The sequence below is a fragment of the Meriones unguiculatus genome, chromosome 21 (genome assembly GCF_030254825.1).
Source record: "Meriones unguiculatus strain TT.TT164.6M chromosome 21, Bangor_MerUng_6.1, whole genome shotgun sequence".
NCBI lineage: Eukaryota > Metazoa > Chordata > Mammalia > Rodentia > Muridae > Meriones > Meriones unguiculatus.
The window spans coordinates 34,069,468-34,089,559 of NC_083368.1; the positions used below are offsets into that span (position 1 = coordinate 34,069,468).

At 42.4% G+C, this 20,092-nt stretch overlaps 1 protein-coding gene across 1 annotated transcript in view; it reads left to right on the forward strand.

The window, feature by feature from the left end:
* Vps50 (VPS50 subunit of EARP/GARPII complex) overlaps positions 1–13,248 on the forward strand; it is a 101,873-nt gene extending 88,625 nt beyond the window's left edge. The window contains exons 23-28 of the mRNA XM_060374004.1: positions 1,706–1,854; positions 3,292–3,388; positions 4,189–4,347; positions 7,955–8,076; positions 9,706–9,895; positions 12,578–13,248. Coding sequence (XP_060229987.1) covers positions 1,706–1,854; positions 3,292–3,388; positions 4,189–4,347; positions 7,955–8,076; positions 9,706–9,895; positions 12,578–12,697 — 837 coding nt within the window. The 3' untranslated portion in view covers positions 12,698–13,248. The remainder of the gene's footprint in view (positions 1–1,705; positions 1,855–3,291; positions 3,389–4,188; positions 4,348–7,954; positions 8,077–9,705; positions 9,896–12,577) is intronic.
* Positions 13,249–20,092: the final 6,844 nt, after the last annotated feature.

The window sequence follows — 20,092 nt, forward strand, 5'->3', positions numbered from 1 at the left end:
GCAGCATGGCGTGTACCATGATTAGAGAGATGGAAATTTCTTTCTTCAGTGGATCCCATGTTCCTCTCATGAGGCTCCTGTTAGCTCAGCCGCAGTACTCTTGGTCCCATTCATGATAAGCACTCCATTTATTTATGTCAGCCTGACATTTTTTGTGTGTGGCTGGTTCACTGAAGTATACTTGCTTATATGTAAGCTTGGTGTAAGCAAATAATTGCCAGAAAAGTTGGTGCCTGATATGCCACTGTTAACAGGAGCAAAGGAAGACACGAGCATAAAAACCTGGGGCAGTAATTGCAGTGCTCTTTGAATGTTTTGTAAAGGGTAAGACCAACACATTTGTGGTGAAGGAACTGAGAAAGTAGTTAGGCAAGAGCTTTAGCTCCTCCCCCCAGTGCCATTTATGCAACATATGGTCTAGTAAACTCTTCTTGTGAATTTCTCTTCTGGAAGCTTTTTTCAAAATGTTACAAATAGATGATATTGCCAGGTCATTGCTAAGAAAGGAACTATCAATCAGGTAAAGCTAATCATTGATTATTGTCAATAGTATTGTTAGGTATTATTTGTGAACCATTTTTTAATGCAATTGTAATATTACCCCCTTGATGTCCCCTCAAAAATAGGAAATGAAATTATCTTTCTTTGACCTTGAATGTAGAGACTATGCGTCTGCTCTGAGGACAGTGTTCTCAGCAGCCGTTTCTCACAGTTTCTTCAAAGGGAAGCTCACCCACCCATATGTAATGCTGTTCAAGTATGTGGTCTCCAGCTTCTGGTCTCCAGCTTCCTCAGGTTGCCAGCTGAGCACTCCTTAGCTAAGACCTCGAGATACTCTTCCCTGCTCTAGACTGCTCACAGTATGAGGCATAGCTCTGTGACGGGAATGTGTGTAGGTTGAACCTCGCTTACTCTTGGCCTGACACCTGAGCATCATTGTTGCCAAAACCAAAGCAAAACCTGAATGCCAGGCAAAGATCCTTTAGTGAGGAGAGGATTTCTAGTGGAGCATGGTGTGAGGTGAAAGTGAAGAGGATTAGAGACGAGTTTTCCTGAGCACGGATGAACTGCGTCAGTACTGTTGGCTGTGGAGCTGCTTATCCGATTTGGTGTCTGTCTGCTGGACAGTGCCGAGGAGCACAGCTTGTCTGTGGACATCTCTTGCCTAGACTTACACCGACCAGATGGTGTCTGTGTTCTCATAGAACTCCGATGCAGACCTACACGGTGCTGTTAGTCTTGTTGAAGCTCTCACTGCATTTGAGTCCTGTCCTCTTGAGATTATGCCAGATTACCTTCGTTCAGTTTTGATCGTGAGATAATTTAATCAAACTGTACTTTGCTATTTATTTCACCAGCAGTGCTCAGGGGTCAGACCCTCACCTTCCAGGTTTTGAGAGACATCGCTCTACGAAACTGCTGTCAGTTACTGAAGATTTATTTCCTATGTTGGCTAACTGGGTTATGTACATATGGTGGCATGTTGTGCTGGGTGATATACGAAATAATTTTAATTTAGTGTAAAAGAGGAAAATTCCACTAGTTGCAGATCCTAAAAGCAAGAAGGAAGGGCTGAAGCCAAGTGTGTATCATTGTGTGCTTCTGCCTGTGCTTAGGTTCGTTGTGTTTAGTTCCACTTGCAGACTCAGAGTTTATTACTGTTAGACATCCTGCTTCAGGTGTTCTCTGTGTGCTGTCTTTCCAGGAGGTTTCAGCTGATCCCACTGCCACGCTCACAGCAGCAGAAGAGAGAAAGGAGAAGGTACCCAGCCCACACCTCAATCAGCTAGTGATTTTGACATCTGGGGATACATTATATGGGTTGGCAGAGAGAGTGGTAGCCACAGAATCCTTGTAAGTTGTTGAAAACAGCTGTTTTGCCATAAATATTTTAAGGAAAATTATGAAAAGTAAGCATTGTGTGTTATTTATGCTAATACTACTCCTAACCACTTACACATTGTTGCAAAATATATGTTAGCATAGATTACCAATTGATTTTTTTAATTCCATGGTTCCTTTAGTGTGTGTGTTCATGTGTATGGGAAAGCTCAGGTTTGTGCAGGTGTATGTCTTCACATATATGAAGGCCAGAGAACGACCTTGGATGTCATTCCTCTGATACTGTCCACCTGGTTTTTGAAACAGGCTCTCTCATTGGCCATTGCCAAGATGATGTGAAGAATAAGCCCTGGGGATCCACTTGTCTCTGCCTCACCAGGGCTGAGATTACAGTGTGCCACCATGCCTGAATTTTTATGGCTGGCTTTAATTATATGATTGAAAGTAAGGGAATATGTTAAGTTTTGATAGTTCACATGTTGATCCATGTTAAGTAAAACTTTAAAAACTGAATGGTGTATTTCTACTTCCTGGTTGGCCAAAGAATCTATGGTAACTGTCGTCCATAGAATTCACTTTGGGTATTAGCAAGAATGCTTCTTGATCTTTCTCAGTCCCCAAGTTAATTCAAGTAAAGCATGTAACCTGTTCCATAAGGTACAGCCCAGTGTAAGGTAAATACTCTATGCATAACGGAAGTCTAAGAACAGCAGTGTTCAGTGGCAGTGTATCAATAGGCAACAATTAGTTAGGGTCACTTACCCCCTGCCACTCCTGCATTCAGAATATATGTGCCTGCCTCTCCCAAGCCTGTTTGCTGTATGTTAGGAATGTTTGTTTGTTTACTTAGGACAAGCATCCCTTTTGAATTTTGGAGTTCAAGTCTTTTGTATGTATTGAATGGAATCTTTAAGAGAAATCTTCTAAAATACAGGCCATGGACTGGAGAGTTGGTTCAGTGGTTGAGAGCACTTGTTGCTTTTGCAGGGGACCCAGGTTCAATTCCCAGCATTGACATAGCAGCTCACAATTACCCATAATCCTAATTCCAGGGGATCTGATGTCCTGCTCTGACCTTGATGGACACCAGGCATGCTCATGCAGTCCAAACACTCACATAGGAAAAAATAGGTGCTTTTGTTTTAAAGCAAGCCATATTATTTTAAGTTTTTATTTTTTAAAATGTTACCCGGGCCCATATCTTACATGTGGAGGGGCATAACTCTACACCTTAGAGCCTGATATGTCCCTTGAAGGGACTGTTTTTGTTCTGATAAATGAGCATCCGCTGCTGTATGGTGTTAGGGAGACCTCTCCAGTTTACCAGTACAAAGTTACTAAAGTGAAAACAGTTCTCAGTTTTTTATCTTAACAGATTCATTACACAGGAACAACAGCAGGCTCTAAGTCCTTTGTTTTGTTTACACCCTGGTTGTTTATTCTTTTTAGAGTGTTCCTGGCTGAACAGTTTGAGTTCCTTCAGCCACATTTGGATGCTGTGATGCCGGCAGTCAAAAAGCCCTTTCTGCAGCAGTTTTACTCTCAGGTCAGAGATGTTCTTGTCTGTCCTTTCAGCTGTGAGCAAGATGGAGCTGCCACCATCACTTAAGCTGTTTGTTAGAGTATCACTAGAGATGAAGTTCCAGGGGAGCTGTATAACATGCATTTATTTGTTCATGGCTTCCTGTGTTAAATAAACAACTTTGTAAACATTATGAGTTTTAGTCTAGTGAGGGAGAGGGAAGGAAGAGAGACCGCACATCAATTGGAACAGTAAAATTGGCAAATGTAAGTCTTCTATTTTTGTAGAAGGCATTAAAAGTGCCTTGAAGAAGGTCAGTGGCAATAAATCTAACCCAGATGGGAAGAGGGAGGGCTGTCTGGAGGAAGTGTCTAAACTGGACCCATCTGTAGGGAGCAAGTTGGGGAAACACTGAGAAGAGAGCATGGCACATGTGAGTCTGTAAGGAAAACTAATACATCAAGTGCTCTTGGCCTGGAATTAGACTGTATTCTAAGGGTGCCAGGAAGGTCGCGGAATGTTGAAAAGAGGTGTGTGCTTTGGAACGAATCTTTGGAGGTAGGTGAAGAATGTTAGCTGGCACCCCTAGGAGTAGGTGGGGGTGGGGTCAGTTGGAGGCTGTTAGTAAGAATGGAATTCCAAGGTAAGGTTCAGGGTGAGAGACAGGGGAAGTGGAAACAGGGCCTTTGTCTCATGTTAAAATGTTTTCTTAATTGAAATATCTAACTGCACAGTGTATATTTTCATGTATGAAAATGCAAATTTTTCCCATTAGGTGTGGCACTTTGAGAAATAATTGATTTTGTTTCTGTGGCACATTTCAGACAGTCTCAACTGCTAGTGAGCTACGTCGACCCATTTACTGGATTGTGGCTGGGAAAGCCATTGATTATGAACAGATGCTTCTCCTGATGACTAATGTGAAATGGGATGTCAAAGAGATCATGTCACAGCACAACATATATGTAGATGCACTGCTAAAGGCAAGTGCTCTGGGAACTATCTTTGCGAATGGTTGCTCTTATGAAGAGATGTGTGGCTCTAGTTAGTTAACACTCTTTTCTGGCATGGGGGGATTGATTGATGTATGTGAGCTCTAAATTTTGTTCTTATTTTTATCTGTGATACTTACAGATTTGTGTTTTGTTTTTTTTTTTAATTTTGCTTCCTCGTTTCTAACATTGAATTAGTTTATTGCATATCCTGGCTGCCTTTCTGATAGAGCCCGGTAACCACAGGTCTAACCCAAGAAGGTTTTTCTATTTAATTAGAGTCATTTCTACATCCCAGGGTATATTCATTTGACAGGGTCATATGCCTCACTCCAGGTTGTGTCTTCTAGAAATCACATTCCTTTTGCAAGGTCTTATCTAATCAGCTATTTGTGTGTGGTGCCTTCTTTTGTAAGTTCTCTAAAAAGAGTTGCAGTTCACCTTCTTTCGTTTGTACAGCAATTGGTAGCTGTGACCACCTGATACAGGCCAGACCTGATAGAAATCTCCAGAGTAGTTGTTAATTAGGAAGCTTATGTGACTTTAAGACAGACCTGTGCTGGTGTAGAGATAGGAGTCCACAGATACAATTCTGTGAATGAAACAAACCAGCCAAAGAGAGAGAATGTCAGGATATAAATGAGAGAGGAAAACCGCTGATCACAGAAGGAGTCTGATATTGGAGGTCAGGAAAGGTGCCGTGTGGAATATCTAATAAAAGAGTATCTGGGAAAAGGAAAGCAACTTTCAGAAAGATTTCTTTTTCACTCCTGCCTCTAAAATCCTCATTTTTATCTCATTTATAATTGTTCTTAGTAGGCTGGGATACCTGAGAACAGTGAATCCGTAGATTAGAACATAGGCTAGGTAGAGTTGATCCACTGTGCCTGACCACGACTTATGGTGCCCTTCTGCAGTGTTACACACCTGTCTCCAGACTCAAAGGCCAAGTTTAGTAGTCTCTAGGGTATCCTTGGTGCTCCACAGGGTGGGTGGCAAATGTAAGTCTTCTATTTTTGTTGTCCTGGAATTGAGAGATTTTTTGTCTTCGGAGATATCAATTGATGCTTTAAATTTAGAATCTAGAATTTAGAATCTTATAAATAATGATACATTGTCATTTCAGAACAGTATGTTGATTCTATTTTTATGACATGTTTTATTTCATTGAGATAATACACATGTAGCTGTTTTTGTTTGTTTTTGCTTTTGTTCTTTTTTTCTTTGTCAGAGTTCAGATGCCTAGAAAGTCCACTGTCAGGGCTCAGACAGACTAGCTGTGTAGGTTGGGCTGATTTCCACGGAGCTCATCTTTCTATTGCGCACTCATGGGATGAAAAGGGGCGGGCAGCTGGCCTGAGCCACTGTTATAAAAGCACCAGCCCCTGGGCCTGGGAATACATGTCATCCTGGGGGTTGGATTTCAGAAGATGAACTTAAAGTAACAAACTTTGGGACCATAGCCCATGCCAACCTTTAGACATATGGGATAAAGGAAAACGTCTTTGTGCTTAGGTTACAGCTCTAGAAGACACTGCTTGCTTCCATGTCTTAATTCCTTGAAAAATGATTATTCTAAAGAAGAGCCAGTTATCACTCAGGTTGTTAATCTCAGTCCACCCTCTTTTTAGCAGCCCACGGCCTTCTTTAAACTTAGAGGTTAATCATCTAATAGCTTCTGTTCTTTGTGTTACTCTCCTGAGTTTAAACTGGGTGAAAGCAAAACCTGCGGCTGTTCTCAAGTAATCTTGAGTCAAATGCAGTGCTCATGAACTTAGCAACAAATAGTAAGTTTGTGTATGAAGCCTATAGCTTTCAAAAGTAAAATATTAATGAGAATTACCAAAGTATGACTTGAAATCCAGAGTAGTTTACTGTAGCAGATGCATGAATAAATGCCATACATAGCTATTTCTGCTCTCCTGTGAGATCTGTGAAATGAAAGAGCTGATGGAGAGCAATTACTTATTTAGCTTTGATTTCAAAAGGTAAGCTTAGTGAATTGGAGATACATTTCTTTAAAAAAATAATTAAAAGCAATGAACTGTTAAAAGTAAATCAGCAAGAAGAAGTGTGATTTGGTAAGTAGCCAAAGAGCAGTGCACAGCACAGCTGTCATGGCAGCCAACCTGGGCTGAGATTGCCTTTCCTCCTAGGTCTCATTAGGACCTGGGAAGGCATGTTGGTCCCAACTTGCTAAATGTCCTGTCACTCTCTATTCAGAAAACTGGAGAAAAATACCAGCTTAATTCTTCTTATATTTACGTGAAATGTATTGCCAGGGAAGTGTCAGCAGTATTCCTTTGTATGTGAGCCTTTAGCTGACAGTTGTCCAAAGAAGCTATCCACTCAAGGTGAACTGTTTACTGCTGTTACGAAGTCACTTGCGTTGCCTAAATTAGTTCTTTGTTGTCATTTTAAATATAATCTTGTTGTGAAAGTTAAGACATAAAAATGCTTAGTTTTCTGTAGCTAGAAAGTGTTCCATGATTGTTCTCCCTTGTACTAAAATTTTGTGACTACAACATAACTTTCTAATTGTTTTGTGTGTCATTGTGTTTTTAATATTAAATAATGCTTAGAAAAGCAAATGACTTACAAGGTTTCTCTCAAGGGAGTGTAAATACCAACAAGCTATGAAGAGTTGACTTTGAGTTGAAAGCTTACTAGAATCGACTGAAGGATCTGAGGAACCAGAAGGGTCAGGGACAGCACAAGAACACAGTCTGCAGACCTGGCTGACTGGGATTCATGGGGGCTCACAGAGATCAGGGAGCTTGTAGGGGTCTGGCCTGGGTCCTCTGCATATGTTTTGGCTGAGTAGCATGGTGTTCTGATGGGAATCTTACCAGTGTGTGGGGGGCGGGGTGGGGGTGGGGGTGGAGATTGGGGCATCCCTGACTCTTTTGCCTTCTGGTGGCACCCTTTTCTTCCTACGGGATCGCCTTGTCCAGCCTTGAGGAGAAGGTGTGTGTGTGGTCTTATTGTAGCTTGCTGTTCTGTGTTTGCTTGATGTCCCTGGAAGGCTTGCTCTTTTTCTGAGGGAGGGGCATGGATCTATGGGAGAGGGGAGGAATGAGGGAAGAGACTGGGGCAGGGGAGGGAGGGTAAATGCCATCAGGAGGTAATCTATGAGAGAAGAATGTTAAAAACAAAACAAAACTGTTTCTTCAAGCCAAATAAGTCAGTGCTTTTAGTCCACAGTAGACAGTCGTAGAAATTTAGGCATGATTAACATTTAGTTGATTTATGGTGCTTATTTCTCTTTGGATAAACATAATGTATTTTGTGTTATAACGTGCTATATTTTTTCTTAAACTATTTGTTTTTTATTTGCATATTGTGTGTATGGGAGAGAAAGAGAGATATGCACAGGCAGAAGGGCAGTTATGTACTGAGCCATTTGCCAGTCCTGATTCTGTACTAAGTCCAAATTGTCTATGGCACGAATTACCCCCTCTTTTTTTTTCCTTCATTTGGTTAAAATATACATCTTTGGATCTTTCTTGTTAATCATTTGTGTGTGTGTGTGTGTGTGTGTGTGTGTGTGAAAATACTATGTCATTAAAATTATAGCCATGACTTTTGTCCCTCTCAGGAATTTGAGCAGTTTAACAAACGGTTAAATGAAGTTTCTAAGAAAGTTCGGATACCCTTGCCTGTGTCAAATATACTTTGGGAACATTGTATCCGATTAGCTAACAGGACAATCGTGGAAGGGTAAGTTTCAAGAAAGCACTAACTGTGTCTTAAACTATAGCATAGTACATGGATGACATGGTTACTAGCGGAGGAACCACAGAGGGAATGATCAGTGGCGGACATGCTTGGTGTCGTGCTTGAGAGCAATCCACCGGGCATACTATGCCTCTCTCCTGTGGGTTATTATGTTGGTATTGAACCGAGATAGCAGAGGAATGAGGAGTACAGAGCCGTTAGATTGTCCGACAGTAAAACCGATAATTACTATCTAATAAGCTTTGTGAGAATTCTTAACGTCTATTGAACATTATTTACCGAGCCAAAGATTTCACAGATTGTATCGACAAATCCTGACTTGCCTGAGTTTTTAGTTGTCACTGGGAAACCTTGGGTCCAGACTTAAAGACAATGAGTAACTTGTCCAGGTCTAAGTGCTGAGTCGCAGGGAAGGCTTCTGAACTCCCGGTGCTCTGACGGCAAAGTCAGCCTTCAGCTGGCCTTGTCACCACGCAAGCCCATCTTCATGTGCTAGAGCTCTGCCAGTCTGTGCATGCTGGCTTCACTTACTTGATGCCAGCCCTGCTCTGTCCACATCGTCTGGCACAGAGAAGAAAATGGCCCAAGAGGCAGACATTTATTTCAGAGACTGTGCACATTGACTTTTGTGCCCGCTTCCATCGCATTTCTCTTTCCTTTGTCTTTGTCATGCAAAGAATGCCTGAGGCCAGGCAGTGGTGGGGCACACCTTTTCTGACTACCAACACTTGTGGAGGCAGTGGCACGTAGAGCTGCTGAGTTTGAGGCCAGCCTGGTCTACAGAGCGAGTTCCATGACAGCCAGGGCTACACAGAGAAACCCTGTCTCCAAAAAAACAAAAAGAGAATTCCTTAGAAAGTGGGAAAGTGATTCGTATGACCTATTAAAAGAGCAATGTTGTATGTAAGACGGCCATGTCAACAGCCACTAGTATTGAAAGTAAATTTGTTTAAGTAAAAAGCCATAAATATGTATTACGTTTCTACACCAAACCACTTTTATCTTTACACACACACACAAATCCATTGATTACTAAGTAATATTAGTTGTGATTTTTCTGGTCAGTTTCTTTAAGGAAATGGCTCATTTTCTAACTTTGAATGCATCACTGACTTAAGAGTGGTAAAATATTGTACTGTGGGGTTAATATACCTATTATTATTAGATATCTACCTTAAAACCTGTATTTCAGTAGTGAGATTTACCAGAATACATTCATGAATTATTATATTATGGAAAATATGTACAGTGTTGATGGAAAAAAGATTTCATTTGTTCCTTTTTCATTGAGTTGCTACAATATTGAAATGTTTTCTAAGTATGACTTTGGAGTATTTGAGCATAGTTTTATACCTGATTGAATGTATCTTTCTTGCATACAACTGTGTTAGCTGAATGCAGAAAACTGTAGTCCATAGAGCAAAGAAGAACCTCTGAGCTGTTTACTTTCTTTTTTTGCAAGCAAGGAAAGTAAAGAATAGGTAGGGATAGTACTGAAAACTAAGCAGATACATAAATGATTAGCATGAGCACAGCCCACCCCTGGGACACAGGGCTCCTATATTGTTTTTCTTACCATCTCATCACCTGTTCTCATTGTGTGTCTCTTAGATACGCCAATGTCAAGAAGTGCAGTAATGAGGGTCGTGCCTTGATGCAATTGGATTTTCAACAGTTTTTAATGAAACTTGAAAAACTAACTGATATTAGACCCATTCCTGATAAAGAATTTGTGGAAACATATATTAAAGCCTACTACCTAACTGAGAATGACATGGAACGCTGGATCAAAGAGCATAGGGTGAGAGCAAGGATCAAAGTGTGCTGTCTTCCGTTGTGCTATTCTTGTCTGGTATGCTGTATAAATCAGAGGATGAACCATGTAGTCATGAGAGTGAAATACAAAGAAAGATGTGGGTTCATGTGGGTCCCCTTGTAAGGGGAGCTGGGGCTGTCTCTGACATGGACTCTGCTGCCTGCTCTTTGATGACTCCCTGCTGGTGGGGCTGCCTCGCCTGGCCTCAGGGGAGGAGGACAAGAAGATCAGTTTGCCCATATTTACACCCTCTGTGTGATGTCTTTTGCCTGGTCAGATCCTCTTGAGCTCTTTTGAACTGTGCCCTAGAGCTTCCTGTGCTGCATCAGGGGAAGAGGCCGAGTGTGGTCTCTATCAGACTCAGTGGAGTGTGGTAACCCTGAAATGATGGATAAGATGTAGAACCTACGTTTGTACTCCTACACAGTGAGATGGTAGAGCCTCATCGTGGCCTGTAGGGATGATTCAAAAACACTTCATACCCCAAATTTACCCTGCCTACAAGATGTCCAGGGATAAAGATAGAGCCGAGATTGAGGGAATGTTCAACCAATGTCTAGCCCAACCTGAGACCCAGCCCACGAGAGAGAGCCAGCCCTTTATGCTAGTAATGATACTCTGCTATGCTTGCAGACGGGAGCCTAGCACAGATGTTCTTTGAGAGGTCCCACCCAGCAGTGGATCAAAACAGATGCTAAAACTCGCAGCCAAACATTGGGTGAACCATAGAGAGCCCTGTGGAAAAGTGAGGGGAAGGGTAGAAGGACCTGGGGGTAGCAGGAGTTCCACAAGAAGACTAATAGAGCCGAGGGTCCAGAGGGGCTTGCTGAGACTGAAGCACCAACCAAGGACCGTGCTAGGCTGGCCCTAGGCCCCCTACTCAGATGTAGCAGATGGACAGCTCAGAGATCATCTGGGTTCCCTAGTAAGAGGAGCAGCGGCCGACTCTGACATGGACTCTGTTGCTTGCTTTCTGGTCACTTCCCCATGGAGGGGCTGCCTTGCCAGGTCTCAGGAAAAAGACAAGCATAGTCTGGTTTGGTTTTTTTGTTTGTTTGTTTGTTTGTTTTTGTTTTTGTTTTTAGTTATATTTTGTTAACTCTGTATTCCAGCTGTATCTTGCTCCCTCATTCCCTCCCCATTCCACCCTCCCTCCCTCATCTCCTCCCTGCCCCTTTCCAAGTCCACTGATTCTTGATGCGAGTAGATGAACTAGGATGGGTCCGTGGGGGCTCGCCTTTTCTGAGGAATTGGGGATGAAGATAGGGAAAGGAGGAGGGAGGGTAGGACCATGAGGAGAAGAGCGAGGGGTCTACCAGCAGGATGTAAAATAAATAAGTAAGTAAATAAGTACTTAAAAACTAACAAAAACAGGAAAAAAAAAAAACACTTCATACTTATAGTTACACTTTTACCAAGCATTAGAGTTTACCTTTAATACAAGTTTGGTAGTTTTTCTTCCATTATTTAAGACTTCTGAATTTCTGAAGCTTAATTGATCACCAGCACACAAACATTTTTGGCAGAGAGCGCTTCTCTGTAATCTGTCTGGATAGACAGTTTGTGAAGGGGTCCTGAGGAAAATGTGGAGAGTATTAAAGTAATCTGCAAGCACTCCTAAGTCCAGGACCAGCTTCGCCTCACAGTGAGGTTAGGGCCAGCTTCGCTACAAGAGTCTGTCTCAAACAGAACAAAATAAAGCAACCAAACTAAAAAAAGAAAATCACTAAATCTTAATACTTGTAATAACTCCAGTGTTTTCTTGGCCAGTACACATGGGTAAAAGAAGAGTAATTTTCTATTTCATTTGAGTAAGGAAGTGAGTTACCATTTGTATTTAACTTTTTTGACTTACCCTTTTGAGTTTTAACATTGTAAAAGGTGAAATGCGCTTTAGTGTAATTTTTGTAACTGTCTAGTATCTGTTGGAAGCAGGTTGAAATGTGCATGCTGTTTTTAAGGACGTTTTGATGAATAAGCCAGAATTGAGAAAAACTTGGGGCTGGAGAGATGGCTCAGCAGTTAGGAGCACTTGTAACTTTCGCAGAGCTGACTCCTAACCCTAACCCAGCATCTGGGTGTGGCTCCTAAACATCTGCAGCTCAGGCCAGGGGATCGAACGCCCTCTTCTGACCTCTGCAGTCACCAAGCACATATACATACATAAAGGCAAAATACTCCTGTGCATAAAAGTAAAATAAAGAAATCTTTTAAGTCATTTAGGGTGTCTTTCTGATTCATTATCTTACATGTTTTCACGTCTTAAAGGAGTCATTGTTCCTTTGCAGATTTTAACTAAAATGTACCATGTAGAGTGCACTTTAAAATTTGAAATGGCAATGCATTTTGATAACTTAAAAGCAGACCATCTCAGGAACAAGTACAAAGTATGTGACCTTTAACGTGATAAACAGCACATTACATTACTTTGTCATTTTAGCAGATTCTGTTACTGCCCACCTGAGTGCATTTTGCCCCAGCTCCTTGCCTGCATCACACAGAGGCAGTTTGCCTCCTCTGTTCTGGCTCTAAGTTCCACTGTTGTGGCTTGCAGTGCTCAGAGACACCCACCAGCATCAGACAGCTGCCTCTTCCTCTGTTGTGTTAATCAGACACATCAATTTTAGTACATTGGGTATTAACTTTGGATTTTCTTTCTTTGGGCAGGAATATTCAACAAAGCAGTTGACAAACCTGGTGAATGTTTGCCTGGGATCTCATATCAATAAGAAAGCAAGACAGAAGCTTCTAGCGGCTATAGATGATATAGACAGACCGAAAAGATAATGAGCGCAGCTCTGTCCTTAGAGGCATTGATCTCTCAGCCTAGACGACATGAAAGGCGGTTCTTCATGCACTCCTGACAATTGTCTGCTAAGAAAACTTTGAGCATGTCCTTTTGAACTGGAAAACACCTAAAATACCTAAGTGCGTGTAGTGTTCTCAAGTAACTTTTATACGTTCCCGTCTCTTCAAATTTTGTTCTTATTTGTTATAACTTTTCCTGAAATTGTCTTATTGTCATAATTATTACTGTGTGGCTACAGTTCTACATTTTACAGAAGGATGTATTATAAAAACATAGTTGGAAGGAATGGTGGCTAATGGATTTATGAATAGATTTTGGAGAGTGTGTTAATAAACCTGAGAAGACGAATGTACAGTATTTCCTAATTATGAGCATTGCATGAGAATTAAAAAACAAACAAACATGTAATTAAAATAGTTGGAAAAATCAATATGTTCTCTGTTTTTAACTGTCAGAGCTTCTGCCAGGGTTAATTTGGTTATAATTGTGATCATAAATGATGAAATGTAATAAATGTACTGTAAAATGATCAGCTCTGTGAGACTCCATTTTGATATGTCTCTCTGACAGGACGCTTTTAGGAAAGAATAATGCCCAAGTTTTTTAGTGTGTTCTCACCTTCGTTCTTGTATGTCCTGAAGCAGCCGCTGCACGTCATTTCGTTGCATGCACTTTTCCAGCTCCTGAGTAGTATATCGAGCAACTATCATGAGTTTCCTTTTTTATGAAAATATAAAATATTCTACAAGCTTTGCTGTCTTTGAATTCACCTTTTAGGACAACAAAATCTGGATTGAATGGCTGAAGGCAGAATTGGTGTTAGTTATGTGTAAGTATGGGCTGTGCATGTGTCTTCTTTAAACATTTGCTCTGTAGCCCAGGTGTGAAATCCGTGACTGTTATCAATGCAGATTTCAGAGCCCAGATAATTCCCCTGTGTTGCTGCTCTGAACTTTTACCTAGAGATTAAGCATCTTTTCCTGATACACACACCACGAAAGTCAATGTTATATTTGTGTGTTCTTTCTGACTTAAGGGTGCAGGCTTTCTAAGCTGGTGGCATTGGTCAGGGGTTACTGTGCAGGTCCGTGACATCAGCAGCCCCCAGGACCCATTAGAAATCTGTCTTGTCCAGTGAGTCTGAGGGGATGAGGTGATGAGCGATGGGCTGCTGTGGTTGGCATGGATCTGATAGGAAGACAGTTGCCCCCCATATCCCTCCGTCAGGAGACAGAGAGGTATGATGTGAAGTACTATCGGCTTTGCTGGGGGGGTCGTGGGTGATCACTATGCTGAGTTTTATTTGTGTTCAACCCTCTGCTCATCTGTGATTCATTTAAAGCTTCCCCATAACAAGATGAGTTTGGTGCATTTTGGTCTCCTGGTAGCAGAAAGTTGGGTACATCTAAGGTAGATTCTCGCAAAGACTCCATTTATTCTCACCCACTTGAAAATAAAAATAAGAGCCTTCCTTGGTCCCTATGTTTAAATGGCACTTTCAGTTGGATACTTAAAAAAACTTATTTATTTCTTAATTGACTAGAGGCTGCTATTTTTTTTTTCAACAGAATTTTCTGTTTAATTTCCATTCATTTGTACTTTACTTACCTCTGGATAAAATGAGCAGCAATTACTTGCCTGGTAGAGCCTGGTTCTTTCTAGTAATAAGACTAGATACAAAAGAAATGCTTCCTTCAAGATAAGAGACTCAGCCCCATCCTGCAGCCCACCTTCTCGGTTTCCATCTTCTGAATAAAAAGAGAAGGTTTTCTCAGTGCTTTTCCAAACGTTTTGTTTTGTTAATGCATTGAAAGGTAACATTATGAGCGCAACATCAGAAGAGTAATAGGAGACTCAAGTCCCCAAATTACCTAATGACAGCAGAGACCAGACACTTCTTGAATACATTATGTAGTGCCATTGAATGACAACACCACAGTATTTTCTGAGCTATGTAAATAGAACTGAAAAGCTGAGAAAGCAAATGGAATTACTTCTAAGAAATGTCTGCAGCTAGCCTCCTGTGCCCCTCTGAGTCTCTTAAGTTTTTCTTAATTCGAACATTTTACATGAAAGTGTCTTGCAGAGTTCAGAACTTCACATCCATATGGGAGCATGATATCCTTTGATAAATCATAATTATTTATATAAATATATTGCTTCACCTTTTTTATTTGTTGTTTTTGTTTGTTTGTTTTGTTTCATTTTGGTTTTTCAAGACAGGGTTTCTCAGTGCAGCCTTGTAGAACTCACCTTGTAGACCAGGCTGTCCTGGAACTCACAGAGATCCCTCTGCTTTGATACTCTGCTGGGTAGAGTCTTTCAGAGGCCCTCTGTGGTAGACTCCTGGCCTGTTTCCTGTTTTCTCCCTCTTTCGATGTCCGTCCCATTTGCCTTTCTGAGTAAGGATTGATCATCTTACTCAGGATCCTTCTTCTTGCTTAGCTTCTTTAGGTGTACAGATTTTAGTATGATTATCCTATATTATATGTCTAATATCCACTTATGAAAGAAGGGGGAGCAGCCTTACCAGGCCATAGAGGAAGACAATGCAGCCAGTCCTGATGAGACTTGATAGGCTAGGGTCAGATGGAAGGGAGGCGGACCTCCCCTATAGTGGACTTGGAGAGGGACATGGGAGGAGTGGAGGGAGGGAGGGTGGAATTGGGAGGGAATAAGGGAGGAGTCTACAGCTGGGATACAAAGTGAATAAACTGTAATTAATATAAAAATTAAAAAAAAAGTGAAGAAAAATAGTTTGTTAACTGTGTTGGGCTTATCATCTTGTGATGTTTGCCAAGCATACCGGAATATTTTTTCTTTCAAATGCCAAGCTGGATGTTCTTCACTTTGAGCAGCCCATATAAAATTGTGGTTTGTCTCTGTTTTAAAATGTGTTTGGTTTGTTCCTGATTTAAGTTGCTTTAGACATCACTTTCCTACCTAAAGACTGGAGAGACCTGGTGGGTCTCTTTCCACATTTACCCTTTTATGTTTTCATATGGAGAACTTGTTTGTTTGCTTGCTTTTAGACTATCTTTTACTGTGCAGTCCAGGAAAGCTCCAAATAAGTTCTTCTCCTGCCTCTGTCTCCCCAGCATTGCCTCTAAAAAGGAATGCCTGGCAGAAGCCCATCTCTGAATGTTTTATTTCTTCCCAATACCTGTTCTTTTTCCTTTTTGTCTAAAGAATACTTCCATTCTGTGAGATTTCAACAAACAACAAATACAGTAATTAATGACTCAAAAGAGGGTTCTCAAGATATAGCCTATATACAGAGCCCTCCTGCCTCTGCCTCCCACCCCCCAAATACTGTGATTACAGCTGAGTGTTTTCATCTTGGCAAAGCTCAATTCTAGAACCTCCACCAAGTGTACCGTTGGAAGACGGTCCTTTTGGCTTCCTGCTGCCTGCCTCGCCTTATTTCTGTTACCCCATGTTACCAAGAGAGTGCCTGACTGAGGTGAATTATTTCTGGGAAACTTACTTTCTCAAGGACAGGTGTGACGGAGGAAAGTTTGTAGGGAACATCAGTGGCCACTGTGGCAGCCCAGTTTTAGTGTGTGACAGTAGAGAGCCTTGCGGAAGGGGCTGCTGGGCTGCCCGTGGGAAGCTGGGTAGATTGCGGCAGGCTGAGAGAATGCCGCCGTCAGGATGCTGTCTGAGGAACAGCAAGGGGCCCCTGTGGCTGGCAAGGTCGGAGAAGGAGTAGAAAGGATATGACAGGAAGGCTCCCCTGTGAAACTTTGTAGCGACCAGAAAGAGACCGGTTGGGATTTGACTCAAATTGGAAACGCCTGACCAAAGTGGTGGCCTGACTGATGGCTTCAGTTTCTAGCAAATTACTGTTTATGAGAAGAGGCCACAGAGGGGACCCTGGTGAAGCAAGAATACTGTAAAGCTTGAGCACAGTGGTGTTGGTGGGTATAGTGAGACACAGTCAGACCTCAGATATTTGGAAGTCAGAGACAGTGCAACCAGAGACAGAAGGTAAAATTTATAGAAATGACCCATTTTGGTCACGGGCCTCTCTTGGTAACACAAGACAACGGAACTAAGGTGACATAGGTAGCAGGGAGCCAAACGAACTAGCCTCTAATGGTTACATGAGATATTACACTTGGCGAAGGCCCTAGAAATGAGCTTTGCCAAAATGAAATTTGGCAGTGAATTTGCTGGATGCCTGAGGTTGATTTAAGATTTGCTGGAGAAGTCTGTGTGGCCTGGGTTTGTGAAGATCAAAAGAGCAGGCGTGGAAGCCGGAAATGCCTTACGGTAGAGGCAGCTGAAGACACCTGAGATGGCTGACTGCAGATGTCAGATGGAAATGTGAGTCAGAATGTAGCGGGAAGCCGAGCGTGCTGAGACGGGAAAAATCTGCGGCAGCCAGGAATGTCAGTGAAGACGCTGGCTGCTTCTGAGTTAAACACCTGTTGATGCAACAGCTCAGGAAGAATTCCACATCCCGTAGGATGTTCATCCCACACAATGTAACCTCCATTACACTGGGGTCATATATCAAAGAAAAGGTGTGAGCTGTGAGTCAGGGAAGCTCCCTTAAGGAAGAGACATCCGGGCGGAGACTGGGAATGTATAGGACTTAGGTGAAAAGGCTGAGATTTTGTGCTTGAGGATCAGAAAGGCCAGTGTGCTGACCCAAGGAAGGGGCTGGGGTTGGACTCAGCACTGAGTCTCCTGCAGCCGAGCGGGAAACGTGGTTTCATAAACAACAGATGTGGCCCACTACAGAGTGACAGCACACATTTGGAGAAGTGGACAGTGCAGGTCAGCCAATACCTAAGGCACAGAACTGCCACTTGAAACTGCATCAGAACGAAGGAACGGCTTCTGCTGGCCTGTTGCTAGGAGAAGCAGTGCACAGAAGAGAGACTGGCCCAGAACTTCAGGTGTGCGTTTCAGGGCATCTCCTAAGCAGCGCCTGGCACAGAGGCTACTTTGTCCAGAACTCTAGGGTGGATGAAATGTAAGCACCCAGGCCCTTGGATAGGCGTTCCTGCCCACATGGCTTGAGCAGCTGGTCCATTCCTTCCAGAGCCCTACATCCTGGATCAGAAGATGTTTGTTTGTTTGTTTGTTTGACTCAGCAATATTGAGAAAGAAAATTCTCTCATGCCTGTTGAAGAGAGATAGATGTATATTAGCAATTTTGAGAGGAGCTATTGGCAACGTTAATAGAAACAGTAACTAGCTTACTTTCTTAGTGTTTAACATCAGCTGCAAGCCGGAGCAGGAAGCTTCACTTGTTTCATAGAGTACTGGTTTTCAAAAGCAATGCCCAGCAGCCTCAGATAACTTGGGAACTTCTTAGACACGCAGACTCCTGTGTTCTGCCCTAGTTCTGTGGCCTGAAGCTTGCACCAGGCATTTTATCTAGCCCTTGCACTAAAGATTGAGAAGCACTTCATTCGGTTTAACCGCTCATACTCATCAGTCAGTTTTCTGTCACATTAACAAAATAACTGAGGTTAAGTGGAGGAGAAAAGGTTTCTTTGGTTTCATTGTTGGGGCCTTTAGTCGCTTGTGGATTCAACTGCTTTTGGAGACGAAATGTTTGGTGGTAGGGGAAGAAGCCGTTCATGAAGGTTGGGGGGGGCGGTCAGAGCTTGCTTTCATAGCAAAGCCTTCCCCCTCAACCTGTTAAGCTACAAATCCATAAACGAGTTAATCCATTGTTGCAGTCAGCCCCTCACATTCCAGGCACACACACACACACACACATACACACACAGCCCAGCTCTGAACACTGCTGCAGTCAGGACGGAACCTCCCATGCATTATCTGTTGAGGGAAAGTTAAGACTCAAATCCCAATGCCGTAACCGACCCCACCCCCAGCCTCACCCTGGCTGCCTGATGGACTCGCTGCAGAGTTGTCCATAGCGAGCTGCTCTCTCGTGACAGAAGAGCAGTCCAGCTACTTCATCAGTGTCGAGAGGCTTCTCTTCCCATGTGTAGACATTCTTTCTCTTTTGCGTGCTTCAGTGTATGTTTTCCACCTGATGAATCCTATAACATTGTCTTTCCCTCCTAGGTCTCAGAGTGACCTGCCTTTAGACAGGACACCATGTGCCCAGACTGCAGCTGCACGGAAAGATAATCCTGGGGTCGTTTTAACTGGTGTCCGGGCTGTGAGCCGGGGGACACAGAGCCGTGGGGCTAGTTAGTGTGACTTATTGTACTTAACAGCAATTTAGTCTTTGATCCACGGATTAAGGGACACAGACAAATAGAAACCATGATTTGCTGAAGGCAGCTAGCCAACCAGATGGCTACTGTCTGAGAATTGGCTGCTTGCAAACTTTTGCTTTCCTGATAGTCCCTCAGATAGAGGAAGGACTCAAACATCTGGCAGGCCTGGTTCATCCACAGCTGTCCTAGCAAGCCCTGCAGCATTTGTGGGGTACCTGTTTCAATTACAAAGCCACAGCTGGGCTCTGCGGGAGGCACGTGTGCTCCATTTAAGTACTTTTAGTGCCTAAAATAAAAATAATTAAAAAAAATTGAGTTGCTCAAGATATTCTGAGGTTTCCAAAGAGCCGTATGCACACATAGACCCTATGGACGCACATGGACGTGCGCGCGCGCACACACACACACACACACACACACACACACACAATCCTGTTAGGATTTTTTTTTTTCCTAGCAGTATGTCAGGATGACCATCTTCACCCATCCTAGCCAACATTTCAAGAAGAAAGAGTGATGAGACAAGTGACTTTTGAAAATGCCTGAAGTTTCTTTTGTGATGATATACTTCTGCCCTATGAAGCAAACCAGAAGGACTCTAATTTCTGTGAACTTTTAAATATGTATCTCTCTTCCAAAAGAATGAATGTGAGCACCACTTTTGCCTTCCAGTTGATAGTGACAAACTAAATGTAAGCTGACTGTCACTGAGGATGTTTTCAACTCCTTGTCTCTGTCTATTTGACTGTAAAGTATTCACAGCCCTCTCACTATTGTCCTCCCCAGACTGTGAGGGAGGAAGCTGGATGATGAGCCACTTACTCTTTGTGTGTGATTCTTGCAGGATGCGTTAAATGCAGAAATGGAATTAGGCAAGACATGTAGGACTTTACTTTGATTCTGTAGCCTGTGTGTTTGCTAACAACCCTGTAAATCATCCCACATATGTGAATTTTGTTTGGCTAATTTGGAAAATATATAACTTACACTGTGCAATGTTAATGTGGATTTTCTCCTCCAATTTGATCCTGCCTCAGACTTACTCAGAGCATGATGTATGTTGATGACATTCTCTCTTTGCCTGGTTTCTGGTCACCTATTTTTTTTTCTTTATTAATTACACTTTGCTCACTTTGTATCCCCCCTGTGGTTCCCTCCCTCCTC